The 15,793-nt window shown below is 50.3% G+C and overlaps 1 protein-coding gene across 1 annotated transcript; it reads left to right on the top strand.

Annotated features, from left to right (window-relative positions):
* Window positions 1-3,042: 3,042 nt before the first annotated feature.
* TIMM17A (translocase of inner mitochondrial membrane 17A) lies at window positions 3,043-13,659 on the top strand. The gene is made up of 6 exons (XM_081039425.1): window positions 3,043-3,100; window positions 7,146-7,245; window positions 7,373-7,436; window positions 9,775-9,903; window positions 10,612-10,722; window positions 12,827-13,659. The coding sequence occupies exons 1-6, from the start codon at window positions 3,075-3,077 to the stop codon at window positions 12,913-12,915; spliced, it is 519 nt and encodes a 172-aa protein (XP_080895551.1). The 5' UTR covers window positions 3,043-3,074; the 3' UTR covers window positions 12,916-13,659.
* Window positions 13,660-15,793: the final 2,134 nt, after the last annotated feature.

Here is a 15,793-nt window from a genome sequence, read left to right as displayed (position 1 = left end):
TCTCACCTGGTTCTGATTCATTCATTCATTCACGCAAGCATTTATTCAGATACTGCTGTGCGCCCTCCCAGGCCCGACAGGGAGAAAGGCACAGAAAGAACGACAGAGCGGTTATTGTCTTTTAAGTGCATGACTTAATGGGGTAAAAAATGATTGTACAGTAAGGCAAACCAGAGCCAGGGGGAGAAGCAAGTGTCGGGAGCCCAGCAGAAAACTCGAGTTCTGTGGGGAGGGCTGGGGGGTGTCCCAGAGGGCTGAGCTGGCCCGAGTGGGCTTAGGCAGGCTGGGGGGCGGCGCACCCCCTGCTCCAGCCCCTCCCAGGACAGTCAGTCCTCATGCTTGCTCTCGCCCAGAAGGAGCTTTTTGGAAGAGGCATCGTCTTCCGGGACTCCTAGCTCTGGAAGCACCTCGGCCCCCCGCCACCCCCAGTCAGCTGAGAGCAGCTCCTTTCCAGGGACCCTTTTTCCTCTGGCTTTTACCAAGAGTGTTCACTCCTCCTGAAGTGGGTCTGACCCTCTTCACAAACACCCCCCTCCAGGCCCTGCACCTCCTGGTTTCCCTTCTCTTCTAGGCTCGGTAGTCTCTGCTCTACGGACACTCAAAAAATTAACCGCAGTTTCCAGATGTGAAGTCAGGACTCACGGCCGCCTAACCACAGAGAACCCTGGTGTCTTCTCTGCCTCAGGTCCCACACTCCAGAAGCGGCCCTCGTGACGTGCCCCAGTCTGAAGCCTTTTGCTCCCCAGAGCCCCCAGGGCTCCCCATGGCTCACAGACCCTCAAAGTTTTCCCTTGAAAGGCATCACAACTGGGGCTGGAGGATGGGGAGCCCAGAGCCCAGGAGGGCAGCCTCCCCGACCCCTGCAATGAGGGACCACGGCCCCACCTCTGTAGGGACAATTGGTTCTCCAAGGTCGGAATTCACTTCCACCTGAAACAAGTTCATCCTGGGTGTCAGGGGATGCTCGCATGGCCTCTTCCCCTGAGAAAAACAAGTGCTGTTGTGTAGGAGACGGAAGAGAAAGGGGAGAGAGATCCCGAGCTCCAGCCAAACACCTGGCCTGTGCGTGGGGAGCAGGAAACCAGCACCAAGGTAACTAGTGTGTAGGGTGGTTCTCGTTTGGGCCGAATGACCCCAGAAAAGTCACATTTTCAGGAATATAGGGTGGCAGTATAGGATAGCAGATAAGGCCACAGGCTCTGGAGTCAAATGACATGGGCTCAAATCTGAGATGTGTGACCTTGGGTACGTTATTTAACCTCTTGGGGCCTTCGGAAATGTCAAGTGAGGATACTGCAAGCACCTCCCTGAAGAAAGCAAGGACCTCTCACAGGTTCTGGGCTTACAAAATACACTCAGTGAGACAACGCGTGCTAAGGGCACAGCGCAGCGCCCAGCACATCATCACACGGGTTCTCTCTTGGGGGAGCTGGAAGGTTCTAGAGCAGCCGACTGTCTCCAGAAGCCGCCACTGGCCTGGCCCGGCCTCCTGAGATGAGCAGAAATGGGGAGAGAGCTCCGCGACAGAGCACAGGTCAGACCATTGTCTTCCTGAAAGGACAGCAGCGGGAGGGAAAGAGGGCAGAAAAGAGGTGAGAGAATCCCTTCCCACCCTGAGCCCAGCCGGGCTAAAACCCCTTTGCCCGCCAAACAGCACTGGAACCCCAAACCCGAGCGCTGGCTGTGGGAGGATGCTTACTCGTCCATGCCACTGCAGTGTCTCGGTGACGGGGGCAGATGGACCTGGGGGCTTTGGAGCCAGGAACACGGCTCGGCTGGTGACCTGGGGGGTGGAGCTCTTTAGGCCCCCAAAGCCTGGGGCTCAACGGAGCTCCACCTGCCTAGGTCCAGGGGCCTGGAGGGTGGACGTGCGAGGGTCAGCAGGGGCCGGCTGTGAATGTGCAGTCCGCGCTCTGCGGGCTGGGTCCAGTGGGCAGGACTCCTGGCTCTGTCCCTCACTGTGGCCTCTTCTCGTGCGCGGTCCTGTGAGGACACCGAGGGACCACAGACGGTTCCTCTTGGTCTGAACATAAACGTATGGTCTTGGCACGTACAGCCCAGTGCTGTCAATGGATCTGCTCTTGCTCGGGATTTTCCTGACGACGTGTTCTGTTTTCCAGCTGTCGCTACTGCAAGAATTGGGCGTTTAGTGCACGCGACACGCAAAATGTGTTCACGGACGGCCAGGCATCTGGTGAACAGGAGGCTACGAGCAGCGGGGGTTTAGGGCAGGGAGTCCGCCCTGGGCCGCGGCCATCGGCCCGCAACCCGGTGTTAATTGGCCCAAAGCAAATTCCAAAAGTGTGTTTCGTTACTGAAATACACCAGGCGAGGCCACGCTACTTGGCCCGGGGCGCGTGGCCGGCTGTCTGCGCATTTCCCCGCATATCGCATACGGCCCTTGGAGGAAACGGTGGCCAAAGTCCGGCCACCGCTGCTCCGGCGCAGGAACACACGGCGCGTCCCGCCCGCCGCTCCCGCCGCTCCCGCCGCCCGGGGCACCGCGTGGTTCCCGGCGCAGCCCGGGGCCCGGGGCCCGGAGCCCGGCCGCTACCACGTGGAGCGAGGCCCCGAGGAGGCGCCGTTGTCGCTGTCCCTCCGGACGAGGGCCACGCCTCGGTCCCAGCTCCTCGCCCACAGCGGCGGAACACGTGCCACATTCCAGCTCCGGGCCGGAAGGACCAAAACACTGTCGCCCCAAGGGCCACGTGAGAGCTTCACGAACGACGTCAAACTGGGCGGCATTAATTCACAGCCGGCAGCCGAAGAACTTAAAAAAGGAAAACTATTCAGAAAGCGTGTGAACGCCAGCGGCAAGACACCTGGTTTGTGTCAGGCCACCGAGCTTCCGGTGACAGGGAACCGGAAGTCCTGGTCGCCAGGCGATCGGACCCCCGCCGGAGGACTGGGGCGGGGCCAGACTCACGCTGCTCCCGACTCAGGGCTCCCATTGGCTGCGGGGGGGACCGGTGAACCAATCCCCGCACACCTTGACGCCCTCTTCTGGCATCACTACCGCTTCCGGGCCAGGCCCCGCCCCACTCTCCCGGCGTCGCTCGCGCGCTGGAGTCAAGATGGAGGAGTACGCTCGAGAGCCCTGGTGAGTTTGGCCGGCGTCCTCGCCCGCCTCTGCCCCTCTGCCCTCGCTGCTCTCTGTCCAGGCTCCCGAGGTCGTGGGCGCAGGTGTGGTAACCGGGGCGGCGCGGGCCGCAGCGGCGCGTCGGCCTCCCAGCCCGGGCCGCTGGCACCCAGCCGCCCGGTGACCTTGCGGTGGGCGGTGAGAGGTCCGGGCGTGGGCTGCGTAGGGCGAGCTGCGGAGTGCGCCCGCCCGGGGGCCCGGCCTGCCGGGTGCGGGGTCGGTCACCGTGCCCCGCCCGCCGCCGCGGCCTTGCACACGCCCGGCTCCTGCGTGGAGGGAGGGAACACAGGCCGCGGACGGCGCCGTGCTCGTGGGATCTTCGTGTCGTGATGTGTCGGCGTTTCGGATGAGTGGGACGTGAGCTCCTGTGAGCAGGGGCTTCTACTGCTGGGAATTCTCCCGTGGAGGCGAAGGGGCCGGAATGATCGGGAGAATGAGAGATAGGAGCACGTGTTCTCTGGAAAGCCACGAGCAGGGAGTCCTTCGTCCTTCGTTCGTTCGTTCGTTCATTCGTTCGTTCATTCATTCGTTCATTCATTCATTCGTTCGTTCATTCGTTCGTTCATTCGTTCATTCATTCGTTCGTTCATTCATTCGTTCGTTCATTCATTCGTTCATTCGTTCATTCATTCGTTCGTTCATTCATTCGTTCGTTCATTCGTTCATTCATTCGTTCGTTCATTCATTCGTTCATTCGTTCATTCATTCGTTCGTTCATTCATTCGTTCATTCATTCGTTCATTCATTCATTCGTTCGTTCATTCATTCGTTCATTCATTCGATCGTTCATTCATTCGTTCATTCATTCGTTCAGAGCTTACGGAGGGAGGGGTCTGTGCCCAGCTGTTTGTTAGGCTCCCGGCCTAGAAGCGTGAGTAAGTCCGGCACACGCAGCTCCTTATAAAAGAGCGTGTTTGCAAACACCAGTCTCAGGCTGCGCGAGTTTACAGGCCGCTGGGGTCGTAAGAGAAAAGCCAGGTCGTGTTATTCGGGTTAGGCACCTGTTTTACTGTGTGAGAGCAGGACCTCGGGTGTTTTCAAGTTGTGCCCAAGGCTTTGGGATGTTAGGAAGTGAATTTAATCTTTTTCCAGGTGGTTCACACCCTTCTTTTTATAAAAATAAACTTGTTGGGGTAACTTGGTTAATAACATAAATTTCAGGTGTCCGCTTTTATAGCACGGCCCCCGTGTACTCTGTGGTCGAGAGGCCCTGAAGCCTATCTCCATCCTGTACGTGACCCTCTTCATCCTCGCCCAACCCCCGTCCCTCTGGTAACCTCCATTCTGTTGTCTCTGAGTGTGGAGTTTTTGTTTGTTGTTGTTCATTCAGGGACTTTACGCTACCAGCCATGTTGCCTGCCTCGTGCCTTCCCTCAATGGGTGTTTCAGCATCTCCCAGCTCTTTAAAATTTCCTTCTCCAGAGGTAATTGCCCACCATCCTGGATGTGCTCAGACATGCAGAGGTCAGCACATGGTAGGCTGCTGCGAGCAGTTACTGTTAGACATGAGTGACATGGAGGGTGACACGGGGTGGCGGGAGAGTAAATTATTTAACTTTTTTGAGTTAAAGATGTTACAAGAATAATGAGTTTTCATCTAGTCATTCATTAGGTGGCCCCTTTCCTTTCTCTCAGTGCATATGTTTGGGAGCAATACAGTAGGTTTTGTAGTCAAACTGCTTTGATCTTTTGGACTGTTTGGTAAGAGCATTTTCTCGTCATCCAAGCTCAAACTAGCAGCATCTCCCTCCCACCCCCACCCCATAAATAGTCTGAATTCTTTCAAGACTTCTGCCTTTCAGTTCCTATTGAAGCATCTTACGTGGCGTCCCTACTGCCTTTCTCAGTAGCGTCCTGATTGCTTTCCTGTCTCCAGCGCCCTGAACACATCATATGGACTTAATCATCCTAAAGTAGGACTTGCCACATCCTACTTTGTATCGTGTTTTCTTTTCAAAGACCCTTAGTCTTTATGATACAGTGGAAAGAACTTCGGGGCTTTGCAGTACTACATTTTGTATTTAAATTGGTTCTACTAGTTACCGCTTAGATGACCTTGAGCAAGTTACTTAATCTCTGAGCCGTTGTTAATCTATAAAATGGACATCAGACAGGAATACTCTTTTGCAAAGTTAAAAGATAAGGATTCCAGAGGAAAACAGCATAGCTTTCTTGAAAATCATGGGTTTTATTTGCCTTATGAGGCACCTGAAACATAGTTGATACTTATTAAATGATAACTTGCAATCTTGTTGCTGTTAGTTACTGGTTCTCTGTGGCCTATATTTGCCTGGCACGTACAGGCTCTTAGATCCGGGCTTCAGCCCTTCCCGTAGCCCATCACTTTCCTGGCAGGAACATTGTGGTTTAGCAGGACTTTGTTCAGAAAGTCTTCTTTCTGTCTTGCCCCTGTTGTGGACATCCTGTCTTGGAATATATACGCTGGCTGCTCCCTGACCTGAATTCTGCTGCTCTTTACTGGTTCTGGAATGCTCATCACTTTCAGCTCCAACTAATTAATTACGAGGTCATTCGGCTACATCTTTGAAAGTTACTGACCTACCCATTCAGGGAGCCACTGATTCATTCTCCTGTGTCTTTCCTCTTTACTTCCTGTTAACGTTTCTACTATTTTAAGGAAAGTTTCCTAGTGCTCTTTAGTCCCTCAGCTGCTTCTCAAACTGTTAAAGTAAAGTCAGGTCCCCTGTGCTTGGGGCTAAATGATCGACTCTGATTCAGTAGGTCCTGGGTAGGGCCCCAAGAGTCTGCATCTCTGGCAAGCTCCCAGGTGCTGCTGGTCTTGACCTCAGAAGCAAGCTGTGGGTAGCACGGGCCCAGAGCACCCTGCCAGCAAGACAAGTGGAGTATCTTCTGCCTGCGGCCGTTGTTCTGTGTGGTCCTGAGTTGTGTTACTTGAAAAGGATATGTTTAGCCTGCACAGTTTTGCATTCCTGTCTGGCGAAGTCAGAAATTACTCATTCAAATTCTCCAGCAGCATCAGTCTGCTGAATTCACAGGTTTACTTGAGCCGGGTAGCTTGCCCATAGGCTCGTTATAGCTTTTGACCCTTGACACTAGATAAAAGAAAAATCTTTTATTTATAGTGGGTTGAAAATGAATGTAACTATTCACAGACTTTTTTATAAGCCAGATTCCTAGACTATTACCATGTTTCCCCGAAAATAAGATAGCCGGACAATCAGCTCTAATGCATCTTTTGGAGCAAAAATTAATATAAGACCCAGTCTTATTTTACTATAAGATCGGTTCTTATAACATAGTGTAATATAATACCCGGTCTTATTTTACTATAATATAAGATCGGGTCTTATATAATATAAGTATAATAAATTAATATTTATATTAATTTTTGCTCCAAAAGACACGTTAGAAGAGCTGATTGTCCGGCCAGGTCTTATTTTTGGGGAAACAGGGCAGTTCTGATCAGATTACTCAGACTCCAGTGTGTAAGTTAGGGCACTACATTTGGATGCTAGCTGGGTTTATAGATTTAACCTCTAATTATTGGATATTCCAGTGTGTTAAATGGATCTGGTACAAACTGGAGTTCTAAACGTTAACTTGGGCTCAATAAACCCAGAAAGAATTTCAAACTGAAAAATATTTCTTCCTCTGCACCAGTTGAATCTCCATTCTTTGGGTCTCCGCTTTAAATTGTGCTGTAGCTGGAAGGCTTCCCTTGATCCCTAGGTGACTGGACCAGCCTTCTTGATTATAATATGATTTCCTGCATGTGTGTTTACTCTCGCACAGTGCCCAGATAAATGAGTGACTAAAGTGTTGCTGACGTGTAGCTTAGGTGACTTGGGGCTGCATAGATGTGGAGTGTTGGGAATCCTTTATCTTTGCCGGTGTTTTGGGGCTGAGTGTTTATTGGTTGCAGAGGACTCTGCATTGTCGTCTGTTGTACCACTTACTGGGTTAACAAGGGTTTTATGGTTCTTGCATGAGAAATACGGCCATCTCTTTTTTCTCCTGTTCTTAGCCCCTGGCGAATTGTGGATGACTGCGGAGGGGCCTTTACCATGGGTACCATAGGTGGTGGCATCTTTCAAGCAATAAAAGGTTTTCGCAATTCTCCAGTGGTAAGTACGTGGATGGTCTTATTTTATTATCACTTGAAACCTGGGTTTGCTGATGTCACTGACGGCCCCATCAGTGCGTTGGAAATGTATTATACTTCTAATATAATTTTGGTTCCTGTTTTTATAGGGAGTAAACCACAGACTACGAGGGAGCTTGACAGCTATTAAAACCAGGGCTCCGCAGTTGGGAGGTACGGACACAGAATTTCTCCATTTGTGCTCCAGACTCTTGCTGTTTATTTGAAGATGAAACTCTGATTTCTCCTTCTTTTTTACACCAGTTACTGAGCTTAGTTCAGTCTACCAGTTTGTTACAAATGAATATCTCTGTAGGTTCTTCTTGATTTACGGTTTATTCAGAAATTAACTTGAATTGCTGCTTCAATTTGAAAGTCTTGTCTGTCCTTCAGGCACATGATGGTGTTCTGTTTTGTCTTGTTTTCTGCTCTTGTCCAGAAGGAAGACAGTGTGTTTAAGGCTCGGGTTTGTAAGAGTGAGGAGTGGTGGCTCCCGGGCAACAGCTGAAGACAATGGGATGGGAAGCCTGGGGTTTCGTGGGAGAGAAGCCGAGTGAGCTGGTCAGGCTCCTCTCCAGGCTTGGCTTGTGGACATTGTCCAGAGCTCAGTGCAGAACTAGAAAAGGGGACATTGATTGCCCCTTTGAAGCTCGGTTATTCAGAAGCTGGGAGAAGAGCGGTGATAAGAGTGTGAAGTTTCCATTCACTTACACAGAAACAGGGTAGAGAGGCCACACAACACGTGAGGACGGCAGACTTACTGCTTTGTCCTCCTCAGTGATTTTGTGCGGCAGGAGACGCCAGCTTCTCTTTGTCTTGGGCATGTTTTCCGCTAGAGGACAGTCCAGTAGCTAATAGCCACTGTTGACTGAGTGCTTGTTATGTGCCAACCTCCCTCCTGAGTGTTTTACAGCATGTTTTTATTTACCCTCACAGCAACAGCAGAGGTAAGTGCTGTGTCCCCGTTTCCCAGGTGAGGACACTGAGGCTCTGAGGGTTGAAGTGATGGTGTCGCTCTCCTTTCCTTTCTTTCCTCTGATAAGTGTACAGCCTGAAAGGAAGTAGTGGCGACTTGTCCTTTGTTTCCATGGTTACTGTGAAGGATGGCAAGTAGTAGTAAAATCCACACCGATCTGGACCTCCCGTGCATGCAGAAGCCGTACGGAGTTTCACAGGTTTTTACATGTCTGCTTCCGTCACATAGGCATTTTCAGTAAATAAAAAAGCATGTAACTGTCACAGCCAAGAAGAGCCTAAGAGGATGTGATGACTAAATGTCCTGTGTCCTGAAACAGAAAAGGACATAAAAACTGAGGCGATCTGAGTGAAGTATGGACTTCAGGTAATAATGGTCTATATTGGGGCATTAACAGTGACAAATGCACTGTGCTAACGTGAGATGTGAGGACCTGGGCAAACTGGGTGTGCGACACGTGGGAACCCCCCAGTGCTGCCTCACGACTTCTCTGTAACTCCCAAGTTTATTAAACAAAGCCAGCCAGGGTGATGCGGACGAAGAGTGTATCAGGGTGTGTGTGACGTGGGATTATTTGTTTCGCATCCTCGGGGTCCATCTTTTTAAGGAAAATTGAGAGATATTTATGGTGTCTTGAATTTTAAACGTACTGGGATGACATTTTCAGTGTCATGCAGTGAGCACTTACTGAGTTCTTCCAATTAAGACCCAGAGCAGGCAGCCTGGGAAGGTCGAGCCGTGTCCTGCAGGACCTTGTATTTTCATAGGGGAAAGAAAGATGTTTTACGCGTAGAAGAGTAGAACATAGAGAAATTAAATCGTCTGTATGTCACCTGGAGATGCTGACCATTCACGTCTTGGTGGTGTCTTTCGGACTGTGTGTACTTGTGTATGTGTGGGTGTTTGTGTTTTATTTTGCAAATTGTTACTGTGTTTAGGAAGGGTTTATTTTAAGAGCCGAGTAATCTGATTTAGGGTTCTTTTTAGTTTCACGCTTGAGGCCTCAAGGGTAGAAAGGAGAGAGAAGCGGTGGTTTCTACTGCCTTGAACCTCCGTGATTCCGTTTGTATCATTCACGTGCCACGTTGACATGTGTGGGCTTACACGTGGAATGCATTCCAGAAAAGCTGGATCGCTTGTGTTCCCGTTGGTGATTTTCATAGAGTAGTGATGCTTAATGAAGAAAGGAAAAAGTAGAGGTGAGGCACGGTGGTAAGAGAGCAGGAGGAGGAAGCAGGGTGGTTGCTTTTGCTTATCATTCATTCTGGAAGGGAGATTTGAAGGCGCTTAGCCTGCCTCTCGGGCCTGCCTCATTTCTCGGAGGTTTTGGGTCACTGCTAATCCCCAGCTGCTACAGTACAGCCCAAGCTTTGTTCAAGAGATAGCATCCTGACTTTTGTTCAGTGCTTATTGATTCAAACTTGTGTTTGCATGTGTTTGTTTGGAGTGCTCTTATTTAAACTGATTCTTTACCATAACATTTTAAATGTAAGATGAAAACATGCAATTTGTGTTGTTTTGTTTTTAAATCAACAGGTAGCTTTGCGGTCTGGGGCGGTCTGTTTTCCATGATCGACTGCAGCATGGTTCAGGTCCGAGGGAAGGAGGACCCGTGGAACTCCATCACGAGCGGGGCCTTGACAGGAGCCATCCTGGCAGCACGAAGTAAGCGCTCGTGCAGACACACACGTAGAGCAAGGCTCAGGGAGCCCCTGCCCTAACGTGGTGACATCTGGGCTGCATGAGACCGAGCGCTGCTTAGCCTGGTACAGCATGAGTGTGTGTGGCGATTTGGAAAACAAGCAAGAGGGTCTGGTCTGTTAGGAATGTTTGAGAACAAGAGCCGAGTTTGAATGTGTCCCTTACAGTGGTTAAGAGCACTTTGCCGGACTTTTTGTGCCACCGTTTCCTCATCAGTTCTCTGGAATTAATCGAACCTGCCACGTGGGGTTGTCAAGGGAAAAAGCCCAGAACCACTTTCTGGGTCTTTGGGACTCAGCAACCCAGAATTCTTTTGGGCTCAGTGGTTTGGGCCAGGAGTTGGCAAACATTCTGCAGAGGGCCAGGTAGTAAATATTTTAGGCTTTATGGGCTATGAGTTTTTGTCACCATGATTCAGCTCTGCCACCATAGCACGAAAACAGCCATAGACAATACATAAATGAATGAGCACGGCTGGTCCAATAAAACTTGATTTACATAAACAGGCAGTGAGCTGGATTTGAGCTGTGGCCCATAGTTCTGACTCCTGGTCCAGCGAGTGAGAAAGGTTTGGGGCTGGGGGCTGCACGTAGCTGGATGGACACCTCTTTGCTGTAGCTTACGTAAACAAGGTTTCCATTCAACTGATCTCTCTGTTATTAATGTATTCAGATGGACCAGTGGCCATGGTTGGGTCAGCCGCGATGGGTGGCATTCTTCTAGCTTTAATCGAAGGAGCTGGTATCTTGTTGACAAGATTTGCCTCTGCACAGTTTCCTAATGGTGAGTCTTTTTTTCTGCTTAATACCATCGCTCAGACAGTTTGGAATGGTTTCCTAGGATTTGAAGGAAACGTGTTTTGTCTGCTAACACGTGGTAGTGATTTTATGTTATGTATCAATGTGCTGTGGGTCATGAGGATAGTGATAATGGGCTGATTCTATTTGAAAAGCTGGACGTGATGCAGTTACCGTGTTTACTCACTGGAGTTCAAGTGCTTTGGTTGGTAAGTTGCTCTTGGTTGTCTTCCCTTAGTTCTCAGGTGTTACCTGCGCCCAGGTGCTCATTCTGAGAAAACGCTCGTCATCCCAGAGGTGCTTGAAGAGAGGTGCTTGCAGATGTATAACAAGAATGGTGGTCGGTCGGCACGTTCTCACTGGACACGAGTGTGCCAGGCGCTGGGGATGTCGTGCTGAGCAAGGGCTCGTGGTGGGGACACCGGCCAGCACGTGCACAGATAGATGAGTCCGATTGTGTGACTTGCTTTGAAGAAAGGGTCCTCGGGGACCCTGTTTGTGAGAAGTGATGTGACGTGTTGTAATTGTCCTGTTACCCACAGACAGTTGGGGAAGGTAGAGTGTGAGCCGAGTGATCTCTGCACTGCCATGGCACCTCAGCCCCGCTGTGCCTTGTGACTCGGAAAACTCAGTTGTCTAAACGAGCCCTCATTCCTGGCTGCCAGTCTGGCTCCCGTTCAGGCTCTGTCCTTGACGGTGGAAGGAAGCAAAAGATACCGCGAGGATCCTAGTGGTGACAGCTTCCCTGGCCTCTGGGGAGGGAAATGAGCCACGCAGGGAGCCAAGCTGAGCCTGCAGAAGACGCGTGCAGAGTGAGGACGGGGCGCGGCGCCCAGCGGACTTGTTCCCCAGGCGCCCAGGGCGAGCTGCAGCGCCTGCGTGGCAGGGCCAGACGCACTGCTCATCAGAGCTGGGGTGACCTGGACCCTGGACTTAGGGCTCTGGTTATCAGTCATGACTCGGAGTTAATCCTATTAGTAGGAGGGTCACTTTCTAACTTGTTTGTACCAGTTTTGTGTGAAAGACTTCGCATAAAACAACAGAAAGGTCCATGTTTCCACAAATTCAGAAGTTGATGAGACAAAAACTTAGCTGTGTTGTCTTATAGAAATTAGCCTCTGTGGCTTTGGGCTTTCTTCCTCAGGGAACCTCAAAAAGAGTGCATTTTATTTTGACAGGAACTGTGGGGCAGGGAGGGGGGAGCGGGGGGGAGTCTTTGAAAAGTTAATCATTTCCCCAATTAACTTACACGAAAAAGTCCTTAAAACAGTAGGAAAAACTAGGTAATACTGTATCTGAATGGTAACAGTGGTTCACCTTGCTTTCTCTTTTTCTCCCCATGTCTTCTCGAGTGTTCGACAAGGTGTAGGTGCTGCCTGGTAGTGAAAGCGCTTGTGTGTCAGTGGCACGAAGCGTTGGGGAGCCCAGAACTTCCCACTGCTCCCCCCTCCCCCATCACGTAGCTGTCAGTCTGCGTCAGGTCCCCTGGGGAAGAGAGGGCTATTCCCAGGGAAGTCTTTTTTTTTTTTTTTTTTTTTTTTTAAAGAGACACATTTTTTCTTAGTCCCCCGGCCGTCCTGTTTGTGAACTAAATCCCGTCAGACTGTTTATGCAAAATAGGGACAGCTTCCCACTTCAGAACTCATTTCCTACTTGATCGGTTGTAGAAATTGGATTGGCTAGTTCTCTTAAAACATGACTAAGGAACTTAAACTGTGGAAGCAATTTTAAGGAGCCACTGAAGATCGTATCAAGAGGTAGGTGAGACGCTTCCAGGCGGCGTGGCAGCTGGTTGCAGCAGTTACCAGAAAGGTTTGGCTCTTGCTTCTTGCTCTCATTGGCCTGTCGGACCTTCCTGGCCAGCAGTTGAGAGCTGTTGGCTCTGGAGTATAAGAGGAGCCGGTCTGTCGTGTCACCCACCCTGTAAAGTCACCGTCACAGGAACCAGGCAGACCTACAGAGAAACTGAGCTTACAGACACCTCGTGTGGACTCATGTTTGTCGAGCTGATTGATTTACTCTCTGCAGAGACATGTTCTTCTCGATGATGTAACTGGTGGTTTTTATAGTCTTCTCTCTCTCAATCGCAGGTCCTCAGTTTGCTGAAGACCCCTCGCAGTTGCCGTCAGCCCAGCTACCACCCGCACCTTTTGGAGACTACCAGCAGCAGTATCAGTAGGACTTGTAACGGAGTGAGCTTTAGTTCAAGAAGGATCTCAGCAGCATGTGCGGCCGCTTCCTAAACTACAGGTGGTGCGACTGTGGCCGATAGGCTACAAAGAGACATTTAGCACTTTTTCTATTTAAAGGAACGTGGGGGGTGTTAAACGATGATCACACGCGAATGGCAGGTGTGATCAAAGGAAATGTCCAGTATATTTAAAAGAAAACATTCAGTGCTTAGAAGATGAAGGACCAAAGGGCAGGCAGCAGAGAAACATGCTGTCACCTCCTTGGGGACTTCTCCGCCTGGTTTTGTGTGTGCTGTTAGTCAAACAATAAACACTCCTGGAACTTGCTCCTTCTTTAAGATAACCTGTAGAGATGTACTTTCCATCCTCCGCTACTTCAGGTAGTGCAGAGTACGTTGGGAATCGCATGTTTTGTGCTTAGGCCCTCGTCCCACTTGCAGTGGATTGTGTGTGAGAACCGTGCCGGCAACATGATCCTTCCACAGAGGTGCTGTGTGGATCGAAGGCCGAGGGAAAATGCTTCCCTTCACTTGGCAAGGAAAACACACTTTCTTGGTTTGCAGGATGTCACACACAAAACTCCACCTTCGAGGCGACTGAAAACCCCCGAAACAGCTTCCTCCAGCGTAGCCGGTTCTGTGCGAGGACGCTTCCCTGAGGGCTGCTGGCACGGGGGGCGGGGGTGCTGTTGAGTGTTGCTCGACAATAAAAGAACGTGCTGTTTTAATGTGTTCAAGTCCCCGAGCTGATCTGCACAAAGGCTGTGTTTGGGGTCTGGTTGAGCCTGGAAATGGGTCAGCATTTCAGAATGGGCCATTTTCCTGATTGACCCGAACGTGGCACGTGGCCCTGGAGAAGGCATGATGCCGCCAGCCCCATCTGCCTCGGGTGGAGCGCACGTCCGCTGGGCGCGGTGGGCACGCTTCTCGGGCCGACACCGTCCACAGGAAGCGTTTCATTCCTAATGTGCTTTGGTCCTTCGTGCGTGTGGTACAATAACATCATATTTATCACTTTAACCAGTCGCAAGGGTCCAATTCGTGGGTTTAAATAGTCCCAGTGTTGTGTAACTGCCACTGTTATGTGTACCCCAGACTTGCTCATACCGACAAGCTGTACCCATTGAACACAGCGCCCGTTCTCCCTTCCCCTCAGCCCCTGGGAACCACAGTGCTGCTTTCTGTCTGAATTTGCCTGCTCCGTACCTTTAAGTAGACCACACAATATTTGTCCTGGAGTCTGTGATTTCATTTAGCATAACGTTTTAAGAGCCTTTCAAGTGGTAGCACGTACCCATATCGTATTCTTTTTGATGGCTGACTCATGTCCCGTCGTGTGATTGTCACACTTTTACCCATTCAGTTGGTGATGGGCTCTGGGTTGTCTTCTCCCCCTTCTGACTGTTGTGAGTGCTGCTGTGAAGCCCGGTTTCAGACGGCCGTTCCAGGCCTGCTTTCAGTTCTGTGGGTGTCCGCCAGGAGGAGTTCCTGGGGCATCTGGTAGTTCCATATCTTTCTGAGAAAGCGCCAGGCTTTCCCACGTTTTCCATTCCCAGCAGCCTGCACAAGGTCCCACCTTCCCACTTCCTCACCGGCCTCCTGGGAGGTGTGGCGTCTCCTGTGGGTGTGGTTTGCATGCTACCATGATTCCCTGAAAATAAGACCTAGCCGGACAAGCAGCATAAGACCAGGTCTTACATTAAGTTTTGCTCCAAAAGCCGCATTAGAGCTGAGGTCTGGCTTGATCTCATTTTTGGGGAAACACGGTAGTGACCAGTGGAGCTGTGCTGACTGGCATTTGAACATCTATCTTCCTTGGAGATTTGTTTTCGAGGCTGTGGCTCTTTAACTTTCAGTCAAAAAGACAGGAGATGCGTATCAAGAGCAATTCCAAGCCAGCAATGGGAATTACAAGCAAGCTTCCATGTCTTAGGGTGTCCTACCAAATTCCTTCTCTTAAGCGGAACCAGTTTGCGAAGTAAGCTCCTTCCTTAGGAATTGTGATTCTTTGGGGGTTGGGTATACGTGATACTGGTATGTTTTTGCCATTTTATTGGTTAACTCTGGTGCTTCAACTGAGCATATCTGAAGCAATCCTTAGTTATGGATGAATTTTCTGGAATTAGGGGTGGGGTGGAAGAAAAGAAGCTTGAAAAAGATGGAAAGCCAGTTCTTTCTAGAGAACTTGAAATTTTGTTTGCTGTGTGCGGGACACTAGGTGGAATGAAAAGCCTAAAGTGCATTCCTGGCTCCATGCCCCTTCTGCTTGGGGGCTGTCCTCCCCTGTCCTGCAGCTCTTGCCCGTGGCGTGGCGTGGCGTGGCATGGCACGGGAGCTTGCCTTGAAGGCAGTGGTGCAGACTTCCCCGAAGCGTCTGGTCTGAAGGTGGGGCTAGAGGAAGAAAGGTGAAGGAGCTTTTCTCTGAGCCCTGGGTACCATCTGCCGTGGCAGCAGGGGCGTCCTGCCACTCCCCAGCTTTTTCACTTGTGCTCTTTCCTCAGCCCCCTTTTGTTCTGCTAACATCTCCAAAGACCCAGCTCAAGTGCCTCCACAGCTTGGGCCGGGTCCCCCTGTACCCCAGGGTTTGGCTTTGTTTTTGGTTTTCTTTCCCTTTTATCTCCAACATTTTTTTTCAATGAAAACTTTCAACCTGTAAAGTTGAGTGTACAGTGAGCACACACCCACCACCTAGATTCTGTAAGTTCAGTAAAGAATAGAAAACCAGATGGTTTAGGTTCAAATAAGTGTCCTCTTAAAATACTGATTTAATACATTTAACAAATATTCTAAAACTAATTTGGGTATGCTAGAGTGGAGCCCAGAATAAAAAGTAGAACAACCAACTGTTTTAATTACCAAAGGAAAT

Source organism: Rhinolophus hipposideros, assembly GCF_964194185.1.
Source record: "Rhinolophus hipposideros genome assembly, chromosome: 26".
Classification (NCBI taxonomy): domain Eukaryota; kingdom Metazoa; phylum Chordata; class Mammalia; order Chiroptera; family Rhinolophidae; genus Rhinolophus; species Rhinolophus hipposideros.
This window is presented reverse-complemented; position numbering and strand designations above follow the sequence as displayed.

Coding starts and splice junctions, on each gene's coding strand:
- TIMM17A (XM_081039425.1), top strand. CDS start 3,075: ATGGAGGAGTACGCTCGAGAGCCCTG. Junction 9,904..10,611: donor AGCCATCCTGGCAGCACGAA/GTAAGCGCTCGT, acceptor TAATGTATTCAG/ATGGACCAGTGGCCATGGTT. Junction 10,723..12,826: donor CTCTGCACAGTTTCCTAATG/GTGAGTCTTTTT, acceptor TCTCAATCGCAG/GTCCTCAGTTTGCTGAAGAC.